General features: G+C 34.6%; 3 protein-coding genes and 1 pseudogene across 4 annotated transcripts; 3 read left to right on the plus strand and 1 right to left on the minus strand.

Moving 5' to 3' along the window:
- Nucleotides 1-879: 879 nt before the first annotated feature.
- Nucleotides 880-6,441, plus strand: LOC120263327 (CTL-like protein DDB_G0274487). 2 transcript variants are annotated; one of them, XM_039271189.1, is made up of 8 exons: nucleotides 880-1,070; nucleotides 1,160-1,671; nucleotides 2,860-3,043; nucleotides 3,166-3,390; nucleotides 3,517-3,633; nucleotides 4,239-4,313; nucleotides 4,431-4,664; nucleotides 6,031-6,441. In XM_039271189.1, the coding sequence occupies exons 1-8, from the start codon at nucleotides 1,026-1,028 to the stop codon at nucleotides 6,235-6,237; spliced, it is 1,599 nt and encodes a 532-aa protein (XP_039127123.1). In that variant the 5' UTR covers nucleotides 880-1,025; the 3' UTR covers nucleotides 6,238-6,441. The 2 variants fall into 2 exon arrangements, with proteins under 2 accessions (XP_039127123.1, XP_039127124.1); XM_039271190.1 differs by lacking the exon at nucleotides 4,239-4,313 and having other exon boundaries at nucleotides 882-1,070.
- On the minus strand, nucleotides 6,219-13,921 carry LOC120263328 (ultraviolet-B receptor UVR8-like). Its single transcript, XM_039271191.1, has 11 exons — nucleotides 13,802-13,921; nucleotides 10,959-11,103; nucleotides 10,770-10,880; nucleotides 10,561-10,621; nucleotides 10,317-10,435; nucleotides 9,165-9,250; nucleotides 8,868-9,069; nucleotides 7,971-8,024; nucleotides 7,420-7,530; nucleotides 7,202-7,258; nucleotides 6,219-6,696 (listed from the first exon to the last, which is right to left on the minus strand). The coding sequence occupies exons 1-11, from the start codon at nucleotides 13,831-13,833 to the stop codon at nucleotides 6,514-6,516; spliced, it is 1,161 nt and encodes a 386-aa protein (XP_039127125.1). The 5' UTR covers nucleotides 13,834-13,921; the 3' UTR covers nucleotides 6,219-6,513.
- Nucleotides 13,922-15,669: 1,748 nt separating this feature from the next.
- Nucleotides 15,670-16,792, plus strand: LOC120263330 (membrane protein PM19L-like). Its single transcript, XM_039271192.1, has 4 exons — nucleotides 15,670-15,835; nucleotides 15,935-16,112; nucleotides 16,238-16,283; nucleotides 16,368-16,792. Exons 1-4 carry the CDS (start codon nucleotides 15,709-15,711, stop codon nucleotides 16,557-16,559), a joined length of 543 nt encoding a protein of 180 aa, XP_039127126.1. The 5' UTR covers nucleotides 15,670-15,708; the 3' UTR covers nucleotides 16,560-16,792.
- Nucleotides 16,793-21,925: 5,133 nt separating this feature from the next.
- LOC120263636 lies at nucleotides 21,926-25,680 on the plus strand (annotated as a pseudogene).
- The last annotated feature ends 859 nt before the right edge of the window (nucleotides 25,681-26,539 follow it).

A 26,539-nucleotide genomic window follows, 5' to 3' on the forward strand; every position in this document is an offset into this window, starting at 1 on the left:
GACCATAAAAAAAACTCTCTTTAAAGGTTTAAGTCTTCATTTTGAATGAAAATAGTATACTACTAAAAAGGATCATTGGAAAAAAAAGACTTTTAAGTTGACTTAGTCAAATGAATTAGGCATAATATTTAAATAATAAAAAAGCTACTAACTAATATATTTTTTATAAAAAGACTTCCTTTAAATATGAAAATCCATGAAGACTCCAACTTAGTCAAATGAATTAGCCCAATAGACAAGGCACTTGCTTCCATCAATCCCGATCAATTCTATGGAGACATCCCTCTTGAAATTCCAAGCAGCCCTAAAAACTAAAAATAAGAGGTTTTTTTTTAAACCATAAATCATTTGATAAGTATACAAAATTTATCAAGGGGAGGAATTTTTTTTACTACTAATATGCGACAAGCGCTTTCCATTTAAAAAATTGATAAAAAAATAGACAAATATAAAAGTGTACTAGTTATGATGGCTTTATAGACCATTTAGAAAATCTTCATGTCTAGCAATCATAGAGGATTGTTCTTTTCATGGGGGGATCTATGCTCATGCTCGTGAATAATATATAAATAGTACTATACCTTAATTATATAGTACAATAATAACACCGTTGGTTTTTTTTGCTTTTAAGTATTATATTATTGGATTATTTAATGGTTGTCTAGAGGAAATTTCTATTTAGATATATTTCATATAATTTTAATATAAAAAAATTAGAATAGAAATAAAAAACTATACCAAAAGGTCCAAAACACAGCATATGGAACACTCTCTTGCGCAAGCCAACTAAGCGCCCTAGTGAGGGACATGGCCCCGCCAAAACAAGTCAAATCAGAAACTCCAACGAAATCATGGAAAACGAACCAAATATCCCTCTTCTGCTTTGAAACTTGAAACCCTCTCTCTCTCCCTCTCTCTTTTCTCTCAACTGAAATATCTTTTACTACTTTCGTTTTATAACTCTTTCTTACTTTCTTGAAACCCATTCATTTCTCCATCGATATCTCGATCTATTGATTGATTCCATGAGCGATTCCTCCGCATCGACGACATCAATCGGCGAAGAAGAGGTTTTCGATCTTGATTTCTTGCTCTCTTCTTTGGAATTCCGTTGATTGCTTCTTGTTTCGATCTTGATTCGCGAGATTATATGGCGTAGGATGGAGGCCGGGGAGGTAGCGAGACGTCCTCCGGTGAGCCGGAGCGGGCGGCGGAATCAGGGCGGCGCTGGCGCGACGTGTTCTGGCTCTTCGTGTTTCTTGTCCATCTTCTTGCCTTCGGCTTCGCGCTGGGGCTTCTTGGGATGAATCGGTTCCAGGGGCCCGATCGGCTCAACATCGATCGGTATCGGAACATCACTGGCTGGGGCGGAGGCAATCGGACGGTGGAGTTTGGGGACCGAACTGTCGGCCATGTGCGGGTTGACCTGACGGAGACGTTCTGGCCACTCTATGGGCTCGCCGGCGGCGTGGGGACGGCGCTGGCGTGGGCTTGGTTGGTGCTGTTGGGTTCTAGGGCAAATCAGATGATGAAGCTTTCTGTGCATATCTTGACGACTTATCTTGCGGTGGTGAGCGTGTTGTGCTTCTGGGGCGAGCACTTCTTTTGGGGCGTCGCGTTCGCTGTTGGAGCTGGGCTGCAGTTCTTGTATGTCATGTCCGTCATGGATCGGTATAAAAACTTCTTTTTTCCTTCTATGATTTTATAATTGAGATGTTTTGATCTGAAGAAATTGTTTGATAGTTTGATTTTAATTGGGATGCAATAAAATAGAGCATGATCAAGAAATGCACCCACATGTGGTCTTGGACTGGTTCTTTTTTTTACAGGAGTATTAAGAATAGTATTTCTTCAAGTCTACATGAAATATGCTCATAAACATTTCTTGATCTTGCTGATTTAGGTTTAAATTTTGTTCTGACCATGAAGTGCCAGAAATTTGATCATTGAAAATTGTATTTGATATAGAAATTGTTGCCTATAAAGCTGATCAGGTTTCTTGAATCCATGCCATTGATACTCAATTTCTCCACTCGGGGGTGTGGTTGGTAATAAATTGCATTATATGCCAATTTAATTCCCAGCTCTTGATTCATCATGTAGACCATGTTCTAGTTGGAGTTCAGTAGTTGCATGTGAAGGCATCCAAATTGCTGCATCATATATCCTGTATTCAACTTACATTTGTTGGTGATCACGCATGTGAATTTTATCAAGTGGCAGTGGCATGATCTATTTCGTAGTTGTGTAATCATGAATTATTTGCTGGTTTTATATTACTGTAAATATAAAATTGTCTTTGTGTAAGAAAAACATACTTTTCCTTGGAGGAAATCATCATTATTGCAATAAACATGTTGGCTTGAGCTATATACTAAATGAATGGCTGAGGTTCCTTGTTATGCTCTGTGCCTCCTGTTTCTGTTTTAATGCCATGGATGATTAGAAAGAGTTCTTTTGGTCCCTCCCTCTCTATTAATTTTTTCTTTCAAGATATTCCAATATTTTAGCCATTTATAGACTTTCACACTGCCAATTTGATATGTGCTAATTGATTTCCTTTCCAGCCATATATTCTTTTTGCATTTCACAACACTCCATGTATAATGAATATATTAAATCTCTTAAATTTGAATTACTAATTTCGTAATTTTGTTGGCTATGAACAAGTGTAGTGGTAGTTAACATCAACTGACCTCTTTTTTGTGGCATAATGTTTTCTCTGTTTGTTCTTTAGATATTGAAGGCTTTATTTTTATTTTTATCTTCACTGGATGTTGTTGAAGCTAACATGTCGGTAGACATTATATTCAATGAGTCCATGGTATACTTGATCAGCTTTTCACTGAATGTGTCTAGGATCCCCTTTACAATGCTTGTGTTGCAAAAGGCTGTGAAGATGGTATGGGAACTACCTGAGGTGATGAGAGTGGCCTATGCCTTTGTGTTTGTCATGCTTTGTTGGCTTGTGATATGGACATTTGGAGTAGCTGGCACAATATCTTTAAGCGCGGATGATGGTGCACGCTGGTGGCTTCTTCTGGTGAGCGGGCAAGTTTTTACCTCATTAGTCTGTCAACTATTGCAAACTGCCGCTATTCTTACATTTGCATAATGCCTAAAAGCCTCTTGCTGGTGTAGATTATCTCTTCAATGGAATTGCAGGTCTTTTCTGTCAGTTTATTTTGGACAGGAGCGGTGCTTTGCAACACAGTTCATGCGATAGTCTCTGGAATGGTGTTTCTTGTTCTTATCCATGGTGGTCAAGGAGCACCATCAATGCCTCCAAAGCCATTACTTAAGGCACTTCAATATGCTTTGACAACTTCTTTTGGTAGCATTTGTTATGGATCACTTTTCACAGCTGCTATCCGAACATTACGGTGGGAGGTAAAACATCATTACTTAATTGGTGAATTTTGTTAGGACCTTATTTCTTGCTTTCAGTGCCTCACGGCCCTTTTAATCAATATCAACCAGCCCCATTCTCTAACATATTGATGTACTGTAATTCAGATCCGGGGAGTGCGATCAAAAATCGGCAACAATGAATGCTTGCTTTGTTGTGTTGATTTTTTGTTTCATCTGGTGGAGACACTAGTCCGTTTTTTCAATAAATATGCATACGTGCAGGTGAAACTCTTTTCCTACCGTTAAATCTCATTTTGCTGTTATGACAAGAATTTCCTGGTGATCCTGAAGCATATATGTTGATTGGTAGTGTTTTTTATGATGCAAAACCTGTAATGCACCTTGTTCTTGCCTCCTATTTAATATGATATTCATTTTTCTGATTGCTTTTATGATGTTGAATATCTACTGCTTTTTGGAAACCTTTGCATGTACAATTTGAATTTTCTAGTCTTCTATCTAATCAAAGCATTAAAGTTTTATGTGTCTTGACTGGGATAATATCATGGGGCGGTTTATTTTCTTTTGGGTTCTTAAATTTGGTGCTCCATGGGCCAATCCCATGCCATGACCTGGAGATTGCTGAATTGCAAGCAATAAACAAATTCTTTTTATGTCAACATCTTTAGCCGCGGGTGTAATGTCCATGACTCATCAAATATTAATTGTTGCCAATATCTATGAGGATGTGGCTGGTGGCCTTAGCTTATCTGGCTTAATGTTCTTGGTTACATTGTTGTTAAATAATCATGAGACTTAGGTTTATATTTAGCCTCATATCATTGAATTAGTTAGTGTTTAATTGGAAGTGTGCCTTTTCTTCTCAGTCTATAACAACATCTAGTGAATACACCAACCTTTACCTAAATTACTTGCCCCTTCTGGATTTCCCAAACAAACTGGTAAGCGTTTACTTTTGACCGTATTAGATGCTCTGTGCTTTCTTCTCTATCAGAAGCTAACGTTAGCTGTGGCAAATGAATGACTTGTAGAATGTTTATGTGATATCTTTTATTTAGATAGCAGTCAATGGCAAAGGATTCAATCATTCGGCTAGAGATGCGTGGGAGTTGTTCCAGTCCACCGGAGTTGAAGCCCTTGTAGCCTATGATTGTTCGGGCGCCGTTTTACTGATGGGCAGTATTCTTGGGGGGCTTATTACTGGAACCTGCACAGCAATTTGGACTCATTTTAAGAGGGATGATAGAGTTATTATGGTTGGTACCACCTCCATGTTGATAGGAATGATCCTGGTATGAGTTTCTTCCGCTTTACTTTTTAGTTGCTTTTCAACCTCATTTATCTCTTCAGGCAAAAAGAATCTTAGTATTAATTAGTTAGAGCCTCTGCACTTGATTAAGTTAAACAGCTTTTGTTTCAAGGTTAAGTTTGATTAGATACATCTTAAAATTTAGGGTAAAATTACTTTTCCAAATTTTTCATGAGATGTGCCCTGTTTTTTTGTGAGTGATTAATGGAGCAATGCGCATGAAACTGAATTGAGGTAAAATCATCAAAGTAAATTTTTTCTTATCAACCAATTTATTTATTTTATTAATAATTATCCGTGCAATAATATTGGGTGGAGATTATTTGATGGTTTCGCCGTTGTTCAGTTCCATGTGGTGCATGTGCGAAAAGACTGATGCACATTGTGATCAATAAGAAAGTAAGAGGTTTTAATTGATAAATATTAAAAATTCAGTTTTTAATTATTTTAGAATTTAAGAGACTAGGTTTTCCATAAAATTAGTAACTCTTGTTAGGTTCAGTCTAAACAGTTCTAAATTGGTGTAAAGTGGGCTTTTAATGGTTGTGCTTGCTGAGAGTCTCATTGTAACTGGTTGAGTTATTAATGATAATTACTATGTTTGAGTAATTACTCACTTGAATTGAATTGGATCCAATTTTTAGGTGGGTGGTGTGAATTAGAATGTAATTGCTCACATGACGTTAACATTTTTTTTTTTATAATAAACATGGTTTTGTTGATACTTTTTTTTTTTTCTTTTTGTTTTCACTCGCATGGCATGGCATTGTTCTTTTATAACATAATTAATGAATAACAAATTATTTGAGGTATGTTGGTGAAGGATGATTTCAAAGTGATAAATTTTTTTAAAAAAATTATTTTAAAAACACTGCAAAATACTATGGATTTCTTACAAAGTTACTTGCTCTGGTTGCATCATGATCCGTGTAAAATATTTAAATTTTTATGAACACCTGGTACAAAAATTAATAAGAAAACAAGCTTACTCTGCTCATTCCTTGTGTTATGCTAAGAGAGGGTTACAGATTATCAAAATAATACCAATCTGTGCTCTTCTGACTCTTGTTGAAGTAGAAAAATAGAGGGAGACGTACTTGGGTGGGTGATGTGAAAAACGGCCCTTCACGGTTTATGTGAACTATCGGAAAGTCATTGATTAATTAAAATAGATAGATCGTTGGTAAAGTACAATTTTGTCAGTTGCAGTTAGCCGTTATCTTCTTGGGCTGTACAAATCAGAACATTTAAGTTTTATGTCAATGAAACGTTTGTGATTTTCTTTGATTTTCAATTTTAATAGACTAAATGATTTATGTGTGAACAACATAAATATATATACTTTTCAGGTGGGCCTGGCGGTGGTGGTGATTGAAGGTGCGGTAACATCAATATACATATGCTATGCAGAGGACCCGTCTCTAATCCAGAGATGGGATGATGAGTTCTACAACCAAATGGCGGAGGCTCTTCACCAGCGTTTGCAGTATCGCAGTGCAAGAGCCGGAAGAGTAACAAGATTGGATCAAATCCCAGATACACCATCCCCAGTTTGAATAAAAAAACAAAACAAAACATACAACATGCACCCCCACCGTCCCAAGTTTGGAAGAGTAACAAATCCCAGACACACCACCCCCAGTTTGAAAAAAGCATACAACACGCCCCACCGTCCCAAGTTTAGTTGTGATCTTACATCTCATTTAATTTATACAAAGGTCGGTTTTTTTATTTAAGTTAAACCTTTGAGATATAGATTATTACCTGTGTAAGTCAGGGATGTATGATTGCTGACTTGTTTGTTGGCAATGATGGGTGTTTTTGCTGCTTAACTATTCATTTACCCATTCTGCGACTGTCAAGGTGTGCCGGCCACCGCATGCAACAAACTTTGCACGCCACCGGCCACCTGCAGTGCTGTTCTTTGGTACTGGTAGGTTGATAGGAACTTCCATCGGGTGCCCAGTTGTCACCTTTCTCCCGTACCCAAGGCGCCCATGATCTCCTCGACCGAACTGTAAATGATCATGAGAACTAGGAGGGGCATATGTAGCTAAAGCGTACAATTTAGAAACACAAGGAATATAAGACATCTAAAAATTCTTTGAACTTTATGGTGGTGGAGACTGTAATGACACCTAAGTTCTAATCACTCAGAACTTCACATTTGATTATGGTTTCAAAAACACCTGCACCGATTAATTCCATCCTTTTGGCAAATGTCAAAAACTTTTAAAATTCTTAATGCTAAGTGTTATGACATTCATATACCAGCTATACATTTCTTCTGGGGCTCCATGATTGCTAAGAATTTGTGAAATAAACCAAAACTTTTATTCCTCTATAAAAATTTATAATACTACCATTTCTACACATCTTAATAATAAAATATGTTGTTCATAAACAGATTTGACATAATAAGCCTTCGGTGCATGAAATAGGTCAATTAGCTATACGAAAAACCTCCTAATCACCTAAAATGCAGTCTGTGATAAAAGTGTCTGAGTATAGAAAACTTACTGAAAACATTCTCCCATCTCTTGTAAGCGCTACTGAATGTGTGCCTCCACAGGACATCTGAAGTTGTCCAAAACACATTGATTTTATGATCAATTTCAGAGCTTTTCATAATGTTAAAATAATTGCAAAACAAAAAACTTTACCGACTTTAGTAAAACCAAATTATTTGAGAACAGCTATATGGAATGGCCATGATATGCCTGGTAATCAGTTACTACCTGAACAATATCTTCTGCTGCTAGAAGCTGGACCTTCTGGGGAACCATTTTACTGCTTTTGTCATCTCCAAATCCAAGCCGCCCATGTTCTCCTCTTCCCCAAGCATAGACCTATCAAAATAAGAAGAAAAACAGTTGACATATACGAGAATATTCACTTGTAAATGGAAAAAAATGAAAGATGGGGTTGGCAACTCTGAGACACTTCTGACAAGGTTCTGTAGTCGCTCATAACATTAAGGCAACTTAATACAGAAAAACACAACTCTATTACATTCACTTTTGAACTAAAAACAAACATAAAGCACATGAATGCAAACATTTTAAGGCATTGAGTCAGGCATGAAATTCATATTTTCTTTTGTATACATGTATACACACACATGTTCATCCATTCGCAGCAATGCTGAACATAATAATGGCAGGCAAAACCGCAACATAAGTGAAATGCAAAATAGAGTAGACAGAGACCATACAATTAAGCAAATGCTATGCATACAATGAAAACCTAAAGCAGAACCTATAGTCTACACGAACAAAAGAAAACTTACCTCCCCCTTTTCGGTTAGTGCTGTAGAATGCCATCCACCTGCAGCAATATCAACCTGGAATAAACATTGATCATATAATTTTGTCTAATAATAATAATAATAATAATAATAATCAAATAACCATAGATCATATAAGTGGTAAATACAAAAACTAGATAACTGAGTATGGGACATATAATGCATTCTTGAACTAAGCTCAATGAGGTGTACGCATATGCAAAAAAGTTTCAGTGAAACTCATGCTCTAGTTTGAAAGCTGGAAAAAATGACTACAGGGGTGTGTGTGTGTGTGTGTCATTTATCATAATAACCAGAGTAAAAGGAACTTGATATCAAATAGAACTAACTTATTGTGTCATTCATCATTCATAGCTAAGGATGCATGTGTTTAGAAATAAAATGATATTTTCTCTATAGCTGTGAAATGAAGGGAAGCAAATCAGTAACTCATTATTACATCCTGAAGCTATAAATGCCACTGCCGATATTAAAGTTCAATAATAAAAAGTAAACAAAATTATATATGAACTTTAATGGAAACTAGAGTTCTATGAACTAAAGTAAGTTGCCCAAGAAACAATATCACTTTGAAGTATCTACAGAAAACAATATCATCTCATGGATGACACATGTAAATAATGTGATGGACACGATAATACTTTGATATCTGATGTCATTCCTTTTTGAATTGACAGAATATATCAATATCAATCAAATAATTGCCTATCATGTTCTCATGTTAATAGTCTGTGATTTTACATGTAAAATGTATCAATTTCAGATTAAATGGACAAATATTAGGATGGAACCAAAAGATTTGTATTTGGAATCAAATTATCAAAGTATTTCAAGAACATCCACAAGATACAATAATATTGTTGACTTTGTGGTACATACCAAAGTGAGATCAGATAGCCCTTGGACAGGAATTGGTTGTGACCTTGGTTGAGTATCTCCAGTTCCCAACTGTCCATACTCATTGTTTCCCCATGCCCATAAAACTCCATCCTCCAGGAGTGCTAGATTGTGAAATGCACCAACAGCAATCAGCCTCACTTGTTCAAGGCCTTGTACTCGCACAGGAGTTGATATTTGTTTACTAAGAAACAAGTTCAAATGGAAGATCAGTAAATTATAAAATATCCATGTACCAAGTTCAGCAAAAAATAAATAAATAGAATGGAAGACATCTACATATCTCCAGGGGGCCATGGTTGGCCCCAGGTCCAGACATGCCCCTCCACTGTTAGCACGACCGAATGGGTGCCACCTGCTGCTACCTGAAACAAATGAAAAAAGGATAATAAATAAGAATGGCCAGCTTTAATCTCACATTGATTTATTTTCTTGTCAACAAACATAAGGCTACATGTTCACTTTCATGTTCATTTACAAGCAACATTTAAATTTTACATATATGTGATACATTATATACAAGTGTTGCTTGAAAATCATACTTTACATATTCATACAAGGATTTAAAAATTATTCCTAATATACTACACTTGAAGGCTCATCCAAACGGGACATTCAACAATCATCAATTACATTGACCACATTTCTTTTATGCAAACTTCATGAAGATAGAAATGCCATGTGAACTTAAACAATGAATTGCAGTTTAGATTTTTGATGTTGCTTAGAGGATGAACAGATTTGCAAAACCTTCTCTCTTCTTTTTCTCCAAAATTAATATGAAGACTCAATCAAGAAACCAGGTCAAATGTTCAAATGATCATGATCCTGGTGATCAGAATGGTGACACTTTTAACAATGATCTCATTTCTCCTTTATGTTGAACCTAAATGGAAGGTGTGGCTTCATTCAGTTTTACAGGGAAATTTGCATCATATCCAACCATTCCATCTCAAAAGTGTTTAAGGGGAAAACCTTTTTTTTTTAAAAACAAAAAATGAGTTTGGTAACACCAAATGAATTTGCATTCAAAGAATTCTTAGATGGCATACTACCACTTTGGTGTTGAGTGGTCATCATACTATCACTTTGGCGTTGAGCTTGAGGATTTGCTATTTGCAAGGTAGGTTGCATTTTGTTTTTCATTTGTTTGCCTTTCTATCACCTCATTTATTTTTCTCTTCCTCTTTCAAAATAATTTCTATTAATGTTATACATCCCTATTCCCCTTGGTAGTCTTTTGCATATCTTAGTAACTCTATTGAAAATCCCTTGAAGTGGTGGCTTGATCTAGAGAAACAGTGACTTTAAATCTGCATCGCAAATCAAAAAATAATTTTCCAAATATGATTTACATCAAGAATACCAAAATATTAAACTACTTAGGCAGCCTGATTAAGGTATAATATAATCATAATTTGCTTCACATACCTGCCGCACAGAAAGCTTTGGAGCGCATCTTTGAGGGATTGCAATATCTCTCCTTAGAGCCTTGCTACCATCTTCCTTCCTCTCAGGTTCCTCCCCACATTGACCATACTCATTCCCGCCTGTATATACATACACACACAGCAAACACAATACATTGAAGCACTGACAAACCCTAAAAAAGGCATCATGTAAAAAATATCATCTACAATTCCCTCCATACTTCGAGTGTGTACATAACACTTACCCCAAGCATAGGCTCGGCCTTGATCATCTACCGCCAGGCAATGCCAACCATCAACTGCCGCCTGAAATCAAAACCACAAAGCCAAGGCAACAACAAAAAGCAAATACACTGTTTTAAAAACAATCATCTGTCAAGCAAATCCAAGCTCAGATGCAAGTGAAACTTTCACTAACTTATCATCATCCTTTTTACTTTGTTTTTGAAATTACCTGAACAATCTTGACATCAGCTAGGGCCTTGACAAGGCTAGGGACGCTCTCAGTTTTAGTCTCTTGTGGGTGGCCCAGTGTTCCCCTCTGGTTCCATCCCCATGTATACAACTATTCATCCCAAGAGCCAAGATATCATTAGAAGAATGTTCTAGTCCATCAAACCATATTATCATTAATTAGCCATACATGACCATTCTCTGAGATGGCAAGGGAGTTCCGGCTCCCAGCAACTGCTGCAGTGATGTTCTTGGACTCAAGGCCCTTAATGCTACAGGCCCAGTCCTTCTCCTCCCAGTCCCCCATACCCAGCTGCCCATCCTCCCCTGATCCCCTGCAACATACCAAACCCTATACCCATCAATCATATAAATCATTTTCAAGAAAACAAGACAAGGTCAACAACCTCTGAAAGTAAAAGATTAATAATTGCAAAATCTGTCAAAGTGTGATCCATAAATTACATGGCAACCAGTCAAAGAGAGCTATTCATCTTCAATGCAGAAACTATAAAGAAACAACAAGATGCTCAAAACATGAAAGGATTAACAAAAAGTCAAAACTCTCCAAATCTAATGATCATCATTCTAAAATCTACATAACTTTTACAATAAAATGATATTTCACTTTGATGCAACAATAACTGGGGAGAAATAGCAAGCTTCTCATACCATGGAAGGATAAACACACAAGCATCTTCCGATATAAAACACAGAATACTTTGTCATCTTAGAGAAAGAAGTCTTGAAAATGCTAATTCAACTGAATGTAACAATATCAGCTGAGACGATCAACAATGATGCAAGATGATTACACATGTACACCATGCAAGGAGTAGCATACAAGCACTCCAAATGTAAAGCCCACCTTTGCCTACAATCTTACCAGAGACAAACCAAGAAAAGTTTACCACCACAATTCAGAGGCAAGTGAGGAAAAGAACAGTAATATACTCATAGAACACAGAAATCAATAGAAATCCATTTTCAAGTTTAAAACACACCTTATATGTAACTTTTTAAAGAAAAAAAGACAATAAATATATCATCTGATTATGGCAGCAAGAACAGTAACTAAGGAAAACTAGCAAGATGCTCATATCATCCAATTGTGGCAGCAAATGCAATGACTGAGGAAAAACTTGATGCTCATACAACCAAAGCATTAACCAAAATTTCACCACAGTGATCCAAGCACTGAAAAAATAAAAATAAAAAATAATAATAATAAAAAAAAAATCAATTAGACAATTAGGGCAGAATCATCACTCTAGAGGATCCTAAACTTAAGGCCACCATTTGCTGAATAGGCTACATCTCATTGCAGCAGCAATAAATGAGAAATATTAGCAAGATTCTCATAAAATGAAATAATCAACACTCACACACAAAGCTAAGCCCACCATTCTTAGAAATATTTTCAAAAAGAAAGAGGCCACAATATATTTTTCCTCAACGAACCAATATCAACTGAAAATCAAATCATCAAGTAGATCATACAATGCAAGAATTAACACACAAGCAACTCCAAACTAAAATTCCAGCACTTACCATTCTGATGATCCTTCGAGAAAAACACAGAGAAAAATATATTTTACTTCACCTGGTTTCGAAAACAACAGGGAAAAAAAGGCACAACAAGATTCTAAGAAAATCACGAATAAATCCACAAGAACCTCCAAATCAAAACCCTAATATTATACGAGACCTTGACATCAAAACCCATTCAAGAAACAAACTAACTTATGCAAGAACAAATGCACTGACAACTCCAAAATAAAACCTCAAGGGGTGTTTTGCATTCTTCTCTGAGTGCCTTTAAAATTGCTTAGGTAGCTCTCACAGCAAGATAGATAGGCAGCTCAGCTTACTTTCCTAACCTAATGTGTCAACAAGATTCTTAAAAAAATTCAAGAATCAAGCAACAAGATTCTCCAAATCAAAACCCCAATATTACATAAGACCTTCTAGAAAATCAAAACCAATTCAAGAAACAAGAAAATCAACTCCATGCAAGAATTAACATGCAGGCAACTTCCATAGGAAAAAAAAACCTACCATTCTACTGATCCTTTGCAAAAAAAACCAAATCAAGAAAACTCTATTTCACTTCAACTAATTGCAAAAATAACAAAAACTGGAAAAAATGCACAATAATCAAACCACATGAACCTCCTAATCAGAACCCCAACATTCTATGAGACCCTCGCATCAAAACCCATTCAAGAAACAAACAACCCACACAAATGCAAGACTAACATAGGCAACTTCAAAACAAAACCCTACCATTCTAGTGATCCTTCAGATAAAAAACAAATTAAGAAAACTAAAACTCTATTTCACTTCACCTGGTTTCAAAAACAACTAAGGGAAAAAACACACGAATCAAACCACATGAACTTGCAAATCAGAACTCCCATATTATATGAGACCTTCGCATCAAACCCATTTAAGAAACAAGAAAATCATTTCAACACAAGAATTAACGCACAAGCAACTCCAAAACAAAACCCATCATTAGTGATCCCTTTAAAAAAAGATTAAAAAATAAAAATAAAAATAAAAATAAAAATATATCAAACTCTATTTCACTTCACTTGATTGCGAAAACCATAGCAACTGGAAAACAAAACACAACAAGATTCAAAAAAGAACACAAGAATCAAACAACAAGAACCTCATCCTTCACATCAAAAACCATTCAAGAAACAAGCAACACGCCTCAATGCAAGAATTAACATATAGGAAACTCCAAAATAAAACCCTAACATTCTAGCGATCCTTCCAAGAGAAAAAAAAATAATAATAAATCAAGAAAACTCTGTTGCACTTCACCTGATTGCGAAATCAATGCACAAATAGAGTAAAAAACAACAAGATTCTAAAACAAACACAAGAATCAAACCAAAAAAAAAACATCCAAATCAAAATCCCAACATTCCCTGAGACCTTAGCAACAAAACCCATTCAACAAGAAGCAACCCACTTCAGTGCAAGAACAACAACCAAGAAAAATCAACAAGATACTCATACCATGCGAGGACTACAGCATCGCTGGTCGCCATGGAAGCGTGTCTCCTTGGGGTTTCGATCGGAAAGCGAAGCAGAGAAGAAGAGAAAGCAGTGAAGAAGGGAGAAAGAATGAAGTGAAGAAAAGCTTTGGAGCTATTTATAGCATGAGAAGATGATGGGGTTTTCATCAGGAATTCAGGAAGTTTGATGGATTGTGGACCGTTGGATTTCCTATTGACGGTTGTGATTCGCTGCAAGTGGACCCGAGTCCACTAAGGCATGACAGTGGATGCCGAATTGGATTCTCAATGAATTTAATCAGGGGTTATATTTTATTACAACATTTGGACTTCAAAATGGTTTTTAAATAATAATAATAACAAATATATATTATTGGTTAGAGATATTTTTATTTTAAAAAAGCCACAACTGACAGTACAAATTGGCTGAGAATTAAACATTGGATTTGTGTGCCCTAATCCGATAATGTCAGGTGTAAATTATAAATCTACACTTATAATTAAAAATTTATTAGTGGAATTTGAATTTAAGATTTTTAAATGTCTTACAAAAATGTTTTTTTATGGTGAAATTAATATGATATTTTTGATATTTTTAAGATGATTTATAAGTTAACTTTTGTTTTGAATGAATAATAAAGTAATAATATTTAATTAAAAATCAATACATTATAAATATAAAATAAAAACTTGTAGACTAATTTATCATCTCTAATCTTAATGGATTATTATTATCTTTGTCCAACGCTTCTGTTTTTGTAGGCAATATATTAAACGATTGCATCAAATTTTTATTCTTATTGTGTTACAAATCATATATATGATTATATTAATTATTCAGTTTCTAACTACATATCATTAAAGATGTTAATATATACATTATTTTGCTCAGAAGTGATGGAAAGTATTACTTATTCTATAAGCAGCCGCAACTGAAGGTGAGATCGCTAAACCAATAGCTTGGGACCTCAGATGTCTCATCTAAATTTTAGAAGCACTGAATTTTTTTATAACTTTATTATTATAAATATAATAATAATTTATTATAATAATAATAAGGTGTTAATTAAACAGGTTTTGATTTGAATGGTAGAGGTTTTTCTGCATGTAAAAAAAATCAGATTTCTTACAGGTTCTCAATATCTTATCTAAAAAAATCTCAATATACTAAAATTAATAATAAAAATAAATAAATGACGATAATGAAAGAGTATGGATGTGATTCTAGGCGAGAAACACTCTTTATTTAAAAATAATTAAAAATATATATAAATGTTGAGTTAATATTTTTTACACAAACCGTGGACTAGTACAACAATGGTTATTGTACTTATAATTAAAAGTTCTCAAGTTTGAGTCTATCAAATTATAATTCATTTTCTGAGTCTTCTTTTGCACAGTGAGAGTTATCCTAAGAGATCAATCAAATCACCGGTGTACTTTTATATCATTTTGTTTTTTACTTTATCGTTTATCAATTTTATTAATAATAATAATAATAATATCTTTACATGTTTACATCATTATTTTATATGAGTTTTTGAGATCGATCATGATTTTTTTTAAATAAACACCCAATCCAGAGGATTTGGACACTGGTGTGATTTTCAACTTAGTGTCAATTTTAAAAAGAAAATTATTATTTAAAAAAAAAAAAAAGGATCACCAGCAGCACCATCGCATCGCCATCCACGTATCCATCTGTCATTTAGCATCTGTTTGCCTCTCAATCCTCCCACGTATACCACTCCCATGCATATATTTATTTATAATAATTATCTCTTTTTTTCTTTTCCACTATACTTCATCACTCATATTTATCCTCTCTGAAGGAGGATTAGGATTAGATAGCATTTGACCACACACACACACTCACAAACAAACAAGTGAAAAGAGAGAACCATAAGAATGAGGGAAAATGGAAGCAGAGCTTTCATGGGACCTCTCCTCTTTGTCAACCTGGTTATGTATATTCTTGTTCTTGGACTTGCAGGATGGTCTATTGACAAGTATATTGACAGAGAGACTCATCATCGTATGTTAATTTTCAGCTCATTTTCTCATTCTGTTTCTGTTCTTGTGGTACTTAATTTCAACATGAATTAATGGGTGTTTTTGTTTGTTAATAATGTAGATCTTGGTGGTAATACTTCAACTGGTTTTCTGCTAATCTTTGCTCTCATGGCTGGTGCTGTGGGTGCATGCTCAGTGCTTACTGGAATGCTTCACTTGAAGGCCTGGAGAAGTGATAGCTTGGCTGGAGCTCTTTCCTCTGCTTTGGTTTCTTGGGCTTTAACAGCTTTGTCCTGTGGGTAATCACAATTCACTTTTACTTGATGTGGAAATCCATTTCCAAATTTTCAATTTTTAATTCTCTATAGTGGAACACATTTGAGACTTGAATTACTGAAATCTGTGTGTTTTTACTGCTGTGCAGGCTTGTATGCAAGCAAATCATACTGGGAAACAGAGGCAGGCGTTTGGTAACAATGAGTACATTCATAATTTAAAATTCACTTGAAGTTGTTGCATAAGTAATTTGTATTTGTACTTTTTATATATTGCAGAGAACTTTGGAGGCATTTATCATAATATTGACATTAACTCAACTGATGTACTTAATGTTGCTTTATGCTGGGGTGATGAGTACTAAGAGTGGCTCTGAATTCAGGAATTACAACACTGAGTATGGAGTGATAATGACACAAAGGGATCCCATGGATACTGGAACACCTGCTGCTACTACTTCTGGAGTTTAAATTAGTGTTTTTGCTTTCCATTTCTCACTTTGTAGAGCTTCTTTTTTACTTACTGTTGTTGTTAATGTTTTCCATTTTCTTAGTGTTTGAAGGTTCAGTAATTTTGGCATGAGATAGTTAATGAGTTTAGAGGTTATATGAAGGATCAATGAGTGAGGATTCAGGAGAATAATGTTTTCTGTTTTTATTCTTAAGGAAAACAGAAATGGAGTGATTAATTATGACCCAAGAGGCTTGCAATGATGCTCAAATATTTGCTGCTGCTGCTACTGAAGTTTAAATGAGTGTCTTCATTTTCTTTATTCCCACTTTATTTTTTTTCTTTCTTTGTTCTTTCAAATTTTCTTTTTCGGTGGTGTTTGTGGACTAGTCTTCGTTTTGGTATGAGTTTGGATTTACACTCTCTCTCTCTGAATTTATGTTAAATTTCATATGAACTCGGGAATCGAATGTTTTCTCTTTTTTATTCCCATGGAAAACAGAAAATGGATCTGAATATCATAAATTGATCATTACCAGAGTTGGCATTTCTTTTGGTATATTTTACCCCAATATGATTTTTTTTTTTTATACTGTGACAAGTGTAATTAAGTTAAAAATTAAGGTTTAATTTAGTGTTTTTTACTTTGCTCATGTGAGATATGTTTGGGAGATTTCAAGTTTGAAGCTTTTAAATAATTTATTAAAAAAATTACAGTTAAGTTAGATATACATATGGTAGGGGATCGATCATCCAGTTTTATTTTTTATTTTTTTTTAAAAGTGGATGAACACCATGAAACTATTATCACTATATTGTAATTTAAATTTGAGTAATGGAAACTTTTACCAGTATTTTATGCACACTATGAATCCATTACCATTAGCACAAGTGTAGTTAGAATCGTACGGTTCTCGATACGAATTTTATGATTCATATCGTTTTTTATCCGTAACGGTTCGAATCTTATAAAATAATCGAAATTGATCTGTGAATGAATCGTTTATGAATCGAGAAGATCAACGATTCCTAGTTTTTGAAAAGGTGGATCAACCACATAGCATTAAAAGCAAAATAAGAACAAAAGTCAACAACCACTAGGTGTGGTTGCGAACAACAACAAAAGAAACAACAAAAGAAACAACAAAGATACAGCAAAGAACATCCGCCCCGAAAGCCAGCGGCCCCCCCACACAAGTATAGTCATCACCTAGCCCGCGTCAGGAAAAAGTGTCTCCTCTGGAGTCTCTTCCACGTCAATCGCCCGGCGGCCGATGAACTCCAGGCTTCTTCTAACGGTATTGATGTCGTCATCCATCTTCTCTCTATGTCCCTCTGTGACAGAAGAGCACCAAGATATGATCATACGATCAATATTCAGAATGAGGCAATGTATATGCATATGATTGGCCTTGAAAATACAATTATTTCTAGCAAGCCAAATATTCCAGATAATTGCTTTCGCCACTAAATCCCCAAACGCCTTTTTGTCATTAGGCAACGATTCCTAGTTAATACAAGTTTTGAATTAAAAAGGGAAAATCAAAGGAAAAGGAAGAATAAAAAGAGTAAGAAACATAAGAGGAAGGAGAAATTTTGTTGTTTTATTCCAACATCCTCAACAAAGGCATTTTATACCATCTCTTCATCTTTCATGACATTCTTCTCTTTTTCTTTTAATTTCTTTATTATAATGTATGCGATCAACTATTTTAATTATTATAAAAGTTTTTAAAATTAGTGATTATTTAATTAATCTTTAAATTTGTTATCCAAAAACAAATTCAGAGATTAATTAAAAGATAATGTTTTTTTTTTAATTTTAATATCAAATTAATTTGTTATCTTAAAACTCTTGTTATGGAAAGAAATCTTTTTAATTTAAAAACTAATCTTTAACATAATTTAATCTTTTTGTGGTTATTCTATTAATTTTTAAAACTATTTTTGAAATAACTAATTTTTTTTTAAAATATATATAGGTTTGCTTAATACTTGAAAATGTCTTCTAAGCTCAAAACAGGATCTCAAACTAAGAAAATGTATTTCAAACTAGTTTATATTTAATTCATGACTTAGAATTTTTATTTTTTTATTTTTTTATATAATCATGTTATATATATATATATATATATATATATGACTTTGAAATGTTGAACCGAATCTTACGATTCGATTCATGATACTCGATTCACAAATTTAGAATTTCGATTCATGATTCGAATCTCTATTTGACTACCTTGATTACCACCATATTGCAATCTCAGGTAATAAAAGTTTCCTCTTATACAAATAAGGTTGTTCCTTATGCATGCTTTAGGTAAGGTAATATAAGGCTGCTCCTTATGCATGCTTTAGGTAAGGTAAATTTTTTTTTTAATTTATTTTTTAAAAAAGTGGATAAACCACGGATATATTAAGAAAAAAACAGTACAACAACCTACCCAAAAAAAAAACAGAGAGAAGAATACAGACCCGAACAACAACCATAAGAAGTGATCACAAAACAAAATAGAGGGGACACAGAAAGAGGGAACGCAACCACCTCAAAAATAGATAAGGTAAAAATTCAAAGATAGATAAGGTAAAAATTTAGTAGCCAAACAAAAATAAAAAGTTATTTTTTTAAACTAATAAATAATATTCATATGTCAATAATAATATTTATTTTCCAAATCCGATGTTCATAATTTCACCTAATAAGTTATGGCGTAAATTTTTAGATAATTTGTTTAACATGATAATACGATATCCATGTCACCATGCCGCATTCCCTGGCCACTGTCAAAGTTTGGCGCTAAAATTATAAAAATATAAAATATAAATTTTTTCCATTAAATAATAAATATTAAATACATTTTTATTTAAAGTTTAAGTCAGAGACATATAGATGTAGATCGCGCTCACAAGCTCAACAACACTTTAACTCACGTTCAATATTTTTTAAAATATTAAATACTGAGTAAATTAAATAAGTAAAAATAACGTTAAACTTGGCATAGTAACTATGTTATATTTACTATTTGTAGGGGTACATATGCAATAAAACCCCTTGTCTTTGTTTAAATCTCATTGAACTGAAGATAACTAGTTCGAAGCGACATCTCACGGCATCGCCGCCATCCCTGCCCTTCTTCTCCGATTGAGGAAGCGCTGACATCGAATTGATTATAGTGTTCTGATGCAGATCTCAGCACTTGCCAGTACAACCTGCACAACTACTCCAATAGAACATAAAAGGAAACACCAAATCTTAATTAAAATCACACGGATCTCACTGATCCTTACAAACAGACACTCAGAACTCAAACACATAAAACAAACTCAAAACAATCACAGGTAGACAGAGATAAGAGGTTATTCGCCTGGAGATCTCATACAGCCATCACTCGCTCAAGGAGGAAGATGAACAGAGAAATGGCAGATCAGATGCTTCAATAATTACCTCCAATTTCCCAGAATGAGCTGCATGTATTCGGATTGATGGAAAGGGATGGGCCAAGATGTCTGTCACAGTGAAGAGATGGAGATTCATGTTCTCAAACCCAAAGACGAAAGAGCCCTTGCCTTCCCAGAGTACCAAACTTAACATTTCAGGGGTACATAATGTAAATTCACCTTTTTTAAATCTTCCGATTTTACCAAAACACCCTCCTACGCCTGAGAAACGACATTAACTGCTAAGGTTAATTGATGTCTTTCCCCCCATCCTCAGCAATTCCAGCAACGAACCTCATTCTCATTTCAATCCAATCCCATTCTAAGGCGGTATGCAACATGTTCGGTGCTTGCGTTCTAGTTTTCAGAAGGTTTAGTTTTCGTTCCGGTTGTGGATTGAATGAGTGATGCTGATATTTTGCTTATCTTTCTGTGACGCTTCTTTGTTTCTTTTGCTTGCTGACGATGGTGATCGCTGCTTATCTCTTTTTTTTTTTTTTTTTCTTTTTCTTCTTCAGATATGGATCAGATTTGAGAATGCCCTTAATAGGATTTTAAGGATTTGATTAGATCTTTGAATCTTCAAAATATTTTTTAAAATTTCTAAATTAGGATAGTTATTTCAAATTTTTTTTTAATTTCCTTGTTCTCAAGATTATGTAATTATGTTTATTTCCTTATTTTGATAATTGGGCTTCTTTCAAAAAAATAAAAAATTATGTTTAGCATCATGGTTTGTATATAATGCGCATTGTACTTTATGCAAAAGTGAGTGAAGATTATTCATATCTGGTGGATTTTTCTGTTATTAGATCGGGTCTGGAAGCCTTCTTCTTGTTTTTTTTTGCTAGATTTTTTGTATGTCAATTTTGGTTATATAAACAAATTCACCTTGGGATTGCTTGTTGCTGTTTGTTTTATACAAGAGATGGTCAGTTTCTCTATTAAGTTATATAAGTTTTGATATCTAAGCAGGAAGGTTTTTTTTTTTTTTTACCTTATCAATTGTGAAATTGATTTTTATTTTATTTATTTATTTATTTATTGCATGATAGCTATTGATTTTCTTTTCATCCTGTGTAGCCTATACTTCTTCGTCTGGTTTTTCATATCTGATTTTGCTTGCTTGATACCAGCATTGCTCCATTCCTCTGATGTATCTGCTGTAATTAAATTCCTGAGCAGTGTTATACTAAATCTAGAGTGCCACTGTTTTTCAGTTTTAGTTTGAATAGACCACATAATGATATTCTGATCTTATGGAGTTATTTGCTATTCTACTCAAATAGCTACTTGTAGTGACCCTTCTCTTTCTGTTCAGGTTCATTGATATTTGAAAGCCATCTTCAGAGAATGGGAAAAAGCACCAAATATGGATCAATTTTCTTCATATGGTTTTTGGAAATGATGATGATATAAGTGATCTCGATTTCATTTGCCAATGCATTTTAATTCAGTCATTTTCCCTAAAAGCTATTATTAATTAAAAATAAATTTGAACTATTTATTTTTTATTAATATTAACAAAGGGAAAGCTAGCTGTATAAACAAAGCAACTCTTGCTCCAATTTGTCCATTGAGCGGGAAAGGGACTGAATTCTCCACTGAAAACCCTGGTCGGGGCTCAGCTCCTCCATGGCCAACTCAGCCCAATCCCTTCTTCTCTCTTGTATCTTCCCCTCTGATCCCAGATCCCATCCCTCTTTTGTAAGGAAATGGATTCTTTTTTGCCGGTTTTGCATTTGTTATCTCTGAATTGGCTGAAATTTCATTTGATTATGATACACAGGGGTTCAAGAGATTCTTAAATAGCAACCATAGGTTGAGCCTTTGGAGGAATAAGAGGGCTTTGGCGTTGGAACATTTGGATCTGGTGTGCGCCAGAGCTAAGGAAAAAGATTTGACGGGCTCTTCCGGGGTGAACGAAAGTGGATCGGAGGAGCCATCCATGGAATCTGGTTTGGTTTTTGGAATTTTGTTTATGTTTGCGTGCAGCTCTGTGGTTTATTGGTGTTATTTTTTTTAAAACTTAGCAGATTTGGAGAGGGAACCGAGCGCTGCCATGATTTTGGCCAGATATTATTATGATTTTAATCCCTATGAGCCTACTCCGTTTTCCCGTACTGTCAAGCTGGTAAGCCTAATTTTGCAGTGATGATTGCATTTCTATGAATTTGTTAGTGTTGCATCTGAGCTATTTCTTGCCGAGGAATCAGCTTTGTCATTTGTAACTGAGAGGAAATGAGTTTGAATTATTAATGTGTTCAAATCCAGACGATGAAGCATATGTTCGTACGATTGTGTTTTCCACTGTAGATTAACAATCATATTCTCACTTCAGTTGAGGCCTTTCACCTGGTGTGATTTTAGTTCTCCTTTATTTATTGGTGAAGCATGTGGATAATTTTAAAGCATTGCATGCGCAAAAATCAAGCATAAAGATATATACGTTGGCTCTGCATTCATTAATATTTTTGTGATGGAAGAGGCTTACCAGTGTAGTAATTATTGATTTGTGCGCCGACAAAACTGAATTATCTGAAAGTGTGAAAATTTTTCTTCTTAATTGGCTATCGTCACATTTTCAGAAACTTTTCAATGGATTGGACATTTTTATTCTTTCATTGCTTTTAAATTATATTTGGTTTATATCGCAGCTTTCAACCACACTCTTAAATATAAATTTAAGTGAGTATACCAAGCCAATTCGGGAAGTGCTACAAAGGTTAGTACATGATCTCTTGTTCCTTTCATGGTGATATGGACTACATGATGCAGATTAACTCTTCTTCTGCTGAGTGACACTAATGGAGGCCTCTTTTTATTGGCATTTAGTCTTATGGCCAAACTTGAGAAGGCGGATTATGCCTTTTGCTTCACCGGTGGAATGGCTGTCTTGGAAATTGTCTCGGGCCTTTTTGAATCTGGTGTGGCATGATTGAATTAGTACCTATAGTTTCCACCTTTGATCTAAAAATAAGCTATGCTTGTTGTCTTGTAGGTCAAGAAATTGTAGCAGGAGATGACCTATATGGTGGGTCTAACCACTTCCTATCGGAAGTGGTTCGAAAAAAAGGAATTATGGTGACGTTAGTCTCTTGCCCCTTCTTTCTGAAAATATGCATTATTTTCAAATTTTGTGCTGTTGGAAATAAAAATTCGATCTATGTGATGATGCAGACGTGTTAAAACTAGTGATTTGAGTTCTGTTGCATCTGCAATTGGCCCTCGTACAAAGCTTGTTTGGTTGGAGAGCCCATCGAGTCATTGCCTAAAAATTGCGGACATAAGGGTAAAGAAGTGGATCTCTAAATTTTTATTTCTAATGTCTGTGATTTAAGGGCCATTCTTAGTGGTAATGAAACACAAGAATTGCCTAAATATAAAATGCAAGTATGTTGACATGCGACTAATTAGTCTATATATATTTTTTTTAAAACTAAGTTGTATTTGCTGAATTCTGCTTAAATATTTTCAACAAGTACTCTTGTTAAGAAAAGCCTTTTGATTTATATATAGTGTAATTGGACTGCACTGATTTGTTTGGAAACTTTGGTAAGTGTTAACTATTGAAAGCTTTTGCAGAAAATATCAGCAATGGCACACTCACATGGTGCTCTCGTATTGGTGGATAATAGTATTTTGTCTCCAGTTCTGTGTCAGCCTTTGAAGCTTGGAGCAGGTATGCGCACGAACCTGTAAAATCATTTAGGATTTAGAAAGTTGTTTGCCTATATCAAAGTGTATGACATTCTGCTGTCTTATCTCCTTCTTGTAGACATTGTCATGACCACAACAACTAAATTTATATCCGCCCTCGGTAATGGTACGCCAGGATTTCTTGCAGTAAAAGACAAAAGGTCGGCAATCTTTTTATTACTATTATTCCGCTAATTAGTGCGGAATCAAAGCATGGAAATGAACTTAAATAACTGTTTTATTTCTAGTTTGGCAGAACAAATAGCTTTTCTACAAAATAAGAAAGGCTCTGGGTTAGCATCATTCGATTGTGAGCTCTGCTTACAAGGTATTTGGACAATGGCTTTGCGTGTAGAAAAGCAATAGGTGCTTGTAACCACTTTTACTCCATGACTCTTGTTTCTGCAGCTTAATTAGTGCCGCACCTGCACTGATTTCTCCATCCTTTTACATTTTTAAGGCAAAAGACTTTATGTTTCCTTTTTCCTTAGTATAAAATCTATGAAGACATAATCATGCTGGTGTATCCCGTGAGATGTTTGTTCACATAGCTTAAAAATATAATAAAATGTTTAAAAATCTGTCCATTTGATTCTTTGGAGAAATGCATATTGTCCACGGGAACGACATATTACCCTAGTATTTATTAGTTTGTGTTTGATCTGTTACTTTTAAATTCATCAAATATGGATCAAGTAATGCTACATATTGCTAGCAAGATAGAGTCGATTGAGGTAGTGCCATGTCTTTGGACAACTGGTAGATGCCCCATGAGGGTGAAAGGTTTCAAGTGGAGTGTTGTAGAGGACGAGGTAGACCTAAAAAGTGTTAAGCAAAAACTTTTCTAAAAGACATGTCTAGTTTTTGTTTATCTAGTCTTTTGGTTTTTGATATAGTCTTTTGGCTTTTGATAGAAGAACGTGGAAAGGAAAGGATTCTTGTAGCTGAAGTTAAATAGTTTGGGCTTCTTGTTGTAAAGCTGCTCACCTCCAAATTTATACTCATTACATGGCATGCTTTTTTCATGATTGATGAAGAAATTTTTTGACTCCCGTATTTTAACTTCTGACAGATAGATTTCTATTATTCTCTGTTAATGATGGTTGTTGTCTAGTTATGTTGTTTCCATTGATTATACTAATCTTCTTTTGCCAACAGGAAAATGCACAGAAAATAGCTGAATTCTTAGCATCCCACCCCAGGGTTAAGAAAGTGGACTATCCTGGACTTCCTTCTCACCCGGGGCATAAATTACACTTCTCTCAGGTATCTGAAACTAAATCAGAATGACAAGAACTGGGGAAAATACTGATTCCATTCTTTCTCCAAATCTAACAGGCAACAGGTGGTGGTTCTATAATCAGCTTTTCAACTGGATCATATGCTCTCTCGAAGCATATAGTTGAGAACACAGAGTGCTTTAGCATCACTACCAGTTTTGGTAATTATTGAAGCGTTTACTTGACTTAGAATTAATAATATATTATCAAGTGCTATTACTGAGTTCGTGAATCATCAAAGTAGGTTTATAATCATTAGCAAAGAATATGGCACTATTATGCTTCTTGATGTCATTTGCTTCTTGTCTTGGGTGTGTAATTTTCAGATTGTAACAACGCATTACTCATTTCATATTTCAGGAGATGTCGACTCGTGTATTAGCCATCCATACTTAATGGCTGACGTGAGCATTCCTCCCAAAGGGCTAGTGGCCGAGGGTTTGACTAAAGACCTTGTTCAAATCTGTGTTGGCATTGAGGAGGATGTAGATGGTTTGATTGCGGCTCTAAACTATTCAATTACAAACGGACCAAAGTAATACTTGAACAACACCACATCCCCCTCTTTATTTATCAGCCATGTCCAAAGAGTGTTTTCACAAGCTTGTATCTATCCAGTCTTGCTCCTCTGCTACTGAATAAATTGTTGGCATGTTAGATAGGTGTCTAGGTGTCTAGGATGTTAGATGGTTTTAAAACCGGACTGGATAGCGAACCGGTTTCATATTTGGGTCACGGGTCAGTCGGTCCGACCGGATGACCGGATGACCCGTTCTGGTCTGACCGGATGACATCATAAATAAATAATTATTTTAAATATTATATATATATATATAATATATACATATAATAACACACTTTATCATATTTTTAATAATAATTATCTTATTATGATATTTTTAATCATAATTATCTTATTATGATTTTATCAAAATTGTTGAAGATTCAAATAATTAATCTAGATAAAGCAACCAATAAAACTCCCTAAATCTTTTATTTCTTAATCTATTATGATGATAAATTACTAATTATATGAGGATGAGACAAGACATGAACAAAAAAATTCAAAACAAAACTAGAACTAAGTATGGTTAATTAAATTCTCATATTTGATCATCATTACCATTAAAATAAAAGAATAAAATAAGTCCTAAATAATCTATACCTCTTAAACAATTTATAAGTTTCTTTTTTTTGTTTATTTTCTCATACCTCCAAACTCTAAAGTTCCAAGAATTCAAACAATATTTTCGATAAATCAAAACTCAAAGAGCATCATGAAATCAAGAAAAATAAAAGAGCCAATTCATGCCCTAAGTCGTTTCTTACAAAAAACCCAAAAAAACAAAAAAATTGAAAAACCGGGTTCCATCCGGTTTTTGGTCCGACCGCCGGTTCACCGGGTTTGACCGGTTCAAAATTTGGTCAACATTAATTCTAAAACCGGACCGGACTATGGGCCGATTCCCGGTTTTTCCGGTCCATCGGCCGGTCCGGTCCGGTTTTTAAAACATTGGTTTTTATATGATTTATGACATGAACTTATTTTCTTTCTAATAGATGTGGCAATCCATAATTGGCCT

Source organism: Dioscorea cayenensis, chromosome 6 (genome assembly GCF_009730915.1).
Source record: "Dioscorea cayenensis subsp. rotundata cultivar TDr96_F1 chromosome 6, TDr96_F1_v2_PseudoChromosome.rev07_lg8_w22 25.fasta, whole genome shotgun sequence".
In the NCBI taxonomy this organism is placed as follows: domain Eukaryota; kingdom Viridiplantae; phylum Streptophyta; class Magnoliopsida; order Dioscoreales; family Dioscoreaceae; genus Dioscorea; species Dioscorea cayenensis.